Consider the following 6739-nt stretch of genomic DNA (forward strand, 5'->3'; position numbering starts at 1 on the left):
GTGAATTTAAATATAACTAATACAACAATGTATATTTAATTATATGATTCAGTATCTTGAACAATTAGAATTGTATAAAGTTTAAATTCAATTAACATATCTTTCTCATCAAAATGTACTTTGTTGCATTGCAATGTTACATTAATACATTTTCTCACCATAGATGAATCTTCAGCACATGACTGATCTGTGAACAAGAAGCAATGTAAGAAATGTCCCAAACATCATAAATTACAGAGGTGTTAATGGAAATATGTTTTAAGGACTTCAACATTGCATAAGTCGGTATGAGAATTGGAACAAGAGTACAAGAAACTCGGCAGAGCATTCCTATACACCAACAACATTTTGTTAAACTTACAGACAACACAATACCAGACAAGACAAAGAGAGTGTTTGAAGAGCAGGGGCATGAAAACCTACAGTGAGACATCCGGTAATGTTATTCAGCAAATAATTCATATAGGGAATAAATCTTATAAATGCGCTGAATGTGGAAAAATATCCAGTAAGAAATCAGCTCTTGTTAGACACCAAAGAGTCCACACAGGGGTAAGACCCTATAACTGCTCTGAATGTGAGAAAAGCTTCAGTCATAAATCAAGTCTTGTTACACACCATAGAATCCACACAGGGATAAAACCATATAGCTGCTCTGAATGTGGGAAAAGCTTTAGTCAGAAACCGCATCTTGTTGCACACTATAGAATCCACACAGGGGTGAGACCCTATAACTGCTCTGAATGCGGGAAAAGCTTCAGTAATAAATCAAGTTTTGATACACACAAAATGATCCACGCAGGAGTAAAACCCTATAACTGCTCTGAATGTGTGAAAAGTTTCAGTCGGAAAACAGATCTTGTTACACACCAACGAATCCATACAGGGGTGAAGCCTTATAACTGCTCTGACTGTGGGGAAAGCTTCTGTAAGAAATCACATCTTGTTACACATCAAAGAATCCATACAGGGGTGAAGCCTTATAACTGCTCTGAATGTGGGAAAAGCTTCACTAAGAAATCACATCTTGTTGCACATCAAAGAATCCATACAGGGGTGAAGCCCTATAACTGCTCTGAATGTGGGAAAAGCTTCATTCGGAAATCGACTCTTGTTACACACCATAAAATCCACACGGGTGAGACCCGATAACTGCTCTGAATGTGGGAAAATCTTCAGTCATAAATCAAATCTTTTCAAACACAAGATAATTATATGAATTAAATCTCCTAACTATTAATGTATAAATATACAAAATAGTTAAAAAATATATTTTAGGGAAATGACAATTGCCAAAGCTCACCCTGATATGCAGTTTTTTGCAGCAACACTATGATTGAAATCTATGGCTGTGAAACATCTTAAGTGTCACATGTGAAATGTCTGGAGTTCATATTGGTGTTACAATTGGAGATGAAGACTATAAGAAGAACTGGATTCTACACTTCAAAAACAACAACCCTTCAAGTGTGAGAACTTAACTTTCTAAATGCTCTGACAATTTGTATACATGTATAGACTGTTTCAAAACTGCTGCTTAATCTTCAGTTCTACATTGCCCTGACAGACCTGATTTATACACTTCTTTCAACTCCTACTCTTATCCTCCAATATCTGGGAACTCTCTCCTCCTACCTCTCCCTGCATCTCATTATGTCATCCTTATTTGCTGTTTTTGCACTCCTTTTGTAAACCTTTATCTTCTCAACAACTTCCCCACTCCCCTCCTATCCACATTTCGTCATCTCTCCTCCCCCTGTGTATGTGCCCATACAGTGTGCCACTATTTACACACCTCTTCCCCAACAACGTCTACACCCTTAAATAAAAAGCACCCCCACAAATCCTCTATTCCCTCTCTCCCTCCTATCCCACACTCAGTCACTCCTACCAACAATTCTGGCCAGGCACTGCCATCTACTGCACTTTTGCCCTCGCCTGCTGTCTCTGTAAGTCTCCCAACATGCCACTTAGATTGTAAGCTCTAGGCTAGGGATTTATTTTCCTATTTTCTGACTTTACTGCGCTTAATGTATTTTTATAATTTCTTGTACGGTATTTTCTTTGTGAAGCGCTGAGTACAATGTTGGTGCAATATAAATAAAGATATACATACATGTAAACTGTGTTATATGTAATAGTGCCAATAACGAGAACAAGTGACAGATACAGTATATTGATCCAGAGGAAGGCAAACAAAAAACCCCAGTGAAATTTCATCCAATGATAGATCATAAGGGGAAAAATAAATTCCTTCCTGACTCCAATAATTGACAATGGGATTACTCCCTGGATCAGCATCCTTCCCATGCTTACGTATTTGGTACAGTATATCACTGTATACCTTTACTTTCTAAAAAGATGTCCAACCTTTTTTTGAACAAATCTATTGTATCTGCCATCACTGTCTCCATGGGTAATGAATTACACATTTGAACTGCTTTTACTGTAAAGAAACCTTTCCTTTGTTGCTCGTGAAATCTCCTTTCCTCCAACCTTAAGGGATGGCCCGAGTCCTTTGTGCTGCCCATGGGATGAATAGTTCTTTTGAAAGCTCCTTGTATTGTCCCCGACTATATTTGTATATAGTTATCATATCCCCTCTTAGACGCCTCTTTTCTAATGTAAACATATCTAATTTAGCTAGCCTCTCCTCCATAAGTGATGTTGTCAATCCCCTTTATTAATTTGTTGGCTCTTCTCTGCACTCTCTCTATTTTCATATTGTCTTTTCTAAGGAGTGGTGCCCAGACTTGTACCCCCTGTTCATGGTGTGGTCTTACCAACTCTTTATAAAGGGGCATAATTGTTTACTTCCCTTCCATCCATGCAAGATAAGATCTTGTTTGCCTTTGCAGCTACTGCATGACTTTCGGCACTATTGCTAAACCTGCTGTCTTTTTTTGTAATCCCAGGATAGGGTCAGCTTGTGCACAGCAGCAAGGACAGGAAGAATAGAGCTCAGCACATCAAAAAAGTTTACAAATAATTTATTGACAAAGGTGAGACCAGGGTTGGGTGGAGAACAAGTAACTGACGCTTTGACAAAGCGCCTAACAAGCTTGACCTGCCTCAGAGTTACTTGTTGCCCACCCATCCCTGATGTCACCTTTGTTAAATAATTTTTAAACTTGTTTGATGTGCTGAGCTCTATTTTTCCTGTCCTCGCTGCTGTGCAGCGCTGAGCCTATCCTGGGATTACAAAACTGCTATTTCATTGCTGGAACCACACCGAAAGGAGTCAAGAATCTTTCATATGCTGTGAGTACTTCTCAACATCAAGGTTATCTATCATCTGTAATCCATCATCTGTACTGTGATTCACTTTATACGCAAGTGGTAACTCCATACAAGTGGGGTGGAGAACAGGTCAAACCCCGTCTAACAGGCTATGTCTGTCCCTATTATCCATAAATCCCCACTTGGAGAGAAATAATTGCTTTATATCTTTCCACTAAATCATGAGTGACAATATTATCACATACTATGTACCAAATCTGATGGATTGAAAGGGGAGGGCGGTTTAACACCTTGAATAAATAATTCAATTTCTTGGACTTGTATGGGACTTTGCGAAATGGCTGTCGGAGTTCCTGCACCTTAACCGTATCTCCACTCTTCACTCGCCACTGCTCCGGTTTTACTGCTTGCTGTGCTGGCTGCTGTGCGCTTGATCCAAAGGCGGAGGGAACCAGGGTTCCCCATTACAAGATGTTTATGTTTGCATTGGACTCTCCTCCCTCCCACGCAATGTATCGGCGCCATGCAAGTATCAAGCTTTACACTTTGTAACGGAGCTGCTTGGCCCCAGTTTAAATGCCTGCCCCTCGGACTGAATTAATCATCAATGATTATACTGGGGTTACTACCATCAGGCAACTGGGAGCTATATATCTATTCACTTTTGTTTTTTTGCTGCTGATTTTCATTATGGATTATATCTGCCATTAACTACTTGAGATTTATTTACCAGCTGTACCTTGGACATTATATGGGACTATCTCATGTCACTCCTGCATCTGGAAGTATTATACTTCTCATTATCAACTTCAGTTATTACTGGTTTAAGTGCTGTTATACAACTGAGATATATATTCCTTAGGTTATTTTTATTTTTTTTACCATGTTCTGCTTCATAGGTCCTTGGTATTGTCATACCTCCTAACATTTTTCTAAGATATACCCTACATAGGAGTTCCTTGTTTGACCGCCGGTCTTCATTACATCCCAGGGGAATTATTATTTTTTCCCCTGGTTTGTATCAATGTATTTTTAGGTAGATATTTTGGTTTACACTTCTCATTTTTTTGTGTTCATTAGGTGGTTTAGTGATTATTGATACTTTTGTATTCACATATTTTTTTGGTTATATATACTTTGCAGCTTTATTATTTAGGAGATTAGCGGTTGGTGGTGTTTTATATGTTTTATATTTTTTCTGTGTTAATAAAATCCATCTTATTTTTCCATCAATTTTGAGTGCTTTTTGTAGACCTTCTTTTTTCTTTTTGTGTGTGTATCATATTTTGGGTCTTTAGCACCACCAGAGGGTATTTTTTAAACCCTGATGTCAGTTTTTTGGTATACATGACTTTTTGGAACTGATTCGATTGTGACACTATTTGTGTGTTTGAGATATAGATATATCTATATCTCAAAGATGGAGAGCGGTAGCTCCATAGCGTAATTCTGTATATAACAATTTAATATAGTACATTTAAAATCTTTCTACTCACAAACGTAGCTGGTAAATGCGCAATACAGGACAATTCAAAGGCCATCTGTTAAGGGGTAGACGGAGACCGGCATCAGGAACACCAATCCTGGTAAGACCAACAACGTATTTCCTCTTCCGGATATGGGTCAGGAGGTCCAGCTGCATGCAGCTTTCTCCGGTAAATCTGATTCATTGGTCGGGTTCCTAGGCTCCTTAATTTCACAGCATGTAAAAGCGTGATGGCACCATGAAAATGTGCAGCAAGGCACAGGCAAACACCCTATGCATTTCGTTGCTGAGATTGCTATGTCATCAGTGCTTGGTTTGTAAGAGGGTGAAGACCCTTATATAGTCCAAGACAATTAAGCACAATAGTTATCAAGAAGAAATTTTAACGCCTCATAGGTCATCAGGGACAAAAATGTAGATGTGTGAGTAGTAAGCAATTAATGCTGTTACATAAACATTAAACTTACATGAAAATTGGATACAAGAAAATGTTTTATAAAAATTTGGAACAATTAAAACAGAGTATATTTGGGTATTTAGGAAAAAGTCTAGTTCTAGAGATATATATGCACTAACTAGCATGAAGCTGTACCTATAAATGAAGATATCCAAATACAAGCTCTCAACGTTATAAGCCTGTTGTAAACAGATGTGAACCATTGTCCAAGGAGAAAAGTATAAACTATGTAGAGGCATGAATAGTGCCCAAAATAATGTATATGAATATACAGTAGAGGCAACGTTTATTCTAACATTTGCTGTAAACTAGCCGGGTTACATTCTGGGTATGTGCTGGGTATGTTCTGGGCTAGTTTGAGGCACGTTTAAGGCATTTCTGCATTGACTAACGACCCATAGGATTAACACAGCAGGGATCCCTGGCAGTCCAATTCAGTTTGAATGGGACTGCCAGGGACCCCCGCTGTTAATCTGATAGGCCATTAATCAATGCAGAAATGCTGGGGCTAGTTTAAGGAAAGTTTAAGGCATGTATTCAGAATGTACCTGGGTGTTTCCTGGGTCTTTTGGGGTATTGCCACTGGTTTTTGTTAGAATAAGAGTTGCCTCTACTGTATAATGGTTACAAACCCCAATATAACAATTCCATAGCCTAGATGGATCTAGATGAGTGAATCAGTGAGAGACCCCAACTGGGCATATATTGTAGCATGAATATAGTTCATAAATACACTAAGTGAATGTATGTGATAAAAATAGTGAGTGTGATTGTGGCTATATATATATATATATATATATATATATATATATATATTTATATTTATATGCAGATATAACTGTATGTAGGTTTTTGTCACTTTTTTTACTCACCATAACTTAACTCAGTATATATATATATATATATATATATATATATATATCTATATATATATATATAAAATTAAAATAAAATATATGGTAATGGTGTAAATATAATACGTGACCAAGTAAGTATAAAAATGGATGAAAGTGTGAGGGAAAGGTGATGGGAAAGAATTTGGGGATTAGAGATCACACTGGCAAAAATAGAAAGGAATTCCTAGATATTAAACTGAGATGGTGACAGCAAACATCAGGACTATTCTGAACACTGAATGGACTTACAAATCCAGAGGAGAGGCAGAGATAGGGACCCAAAGGAAATACTGCCTAAATTACCCCCCCCCCCCCCCCCCAGGTGACAGAGTCCCCAGTGTATAAATCAAATACGTTTCACACATACACAATCGCCTGAACCTGTCTTCCCCCCCCAAAGAGATGAGGGGCCATACTCAAGACTCAAGACCCATGATGGTGAGCGGAGGCCGGGTCCTTATTATGTTAGTGCAGAAAATATCTGGACAAACAATACGCAATGTTCCCATGTATGTTTTAGAAATCTGGTGCTGTGAGAGCGAATGTTGCAGCCCACATATTGTGGCCCCCTTTCACCTAAAATGTTTAAGGGCAGGGGGACACACATGCTGAAACACTAGCTTAGGCTAATATGAATAAACCCTAGCTTCCTAACAGGTT

General features: G+C 38.3%; 1 protein-coding gene across 4 annotated transcripts in view; it reads left to right on the forward strand.

Moving 5' to 3' along the window:
- Positions 1-4450, forward strand: part of LOC142464338 (uncharacterized) — a 42966-nt gene extending 38516 nt beyond the window's left edge. For all 4 annotated transcript variants that reach the window (XM_075567855.1, XM_075567854.1, XM_075567857.1 and 1 more), the window contains exon 2: positions 164-4450. In XM_075567855.1, coding sequence (XP_075423970.1) covers positions 412-1152 — 741 coding nt within the window. In that variant the 5' untranslated portion in view covers positions 164-411 and the 3' untranslated portion in view covers positions 1153-4450. The remainder of the gene's footprint in view (positions 1-163) is intronic.
- The last annotated feature ends 2289 nt before the right edge of the window (positions 4451-6739 follow it).

This window comes from Ascaphus truei, chromosome 12 (assembly GCF_040206685.1).
Source record: "Ascaphus truei isolate aAscTru1 chromosome 12, aAscTru1.hap1, whole genome shotgun sequence".
NCBI classification, from domain to species: domain Eukaryota; kingdom Metazoa; phylum Chordata; class Amphibia; order Anura; family Ascaphidae; genus Ascaphus; species Ascaphus truei.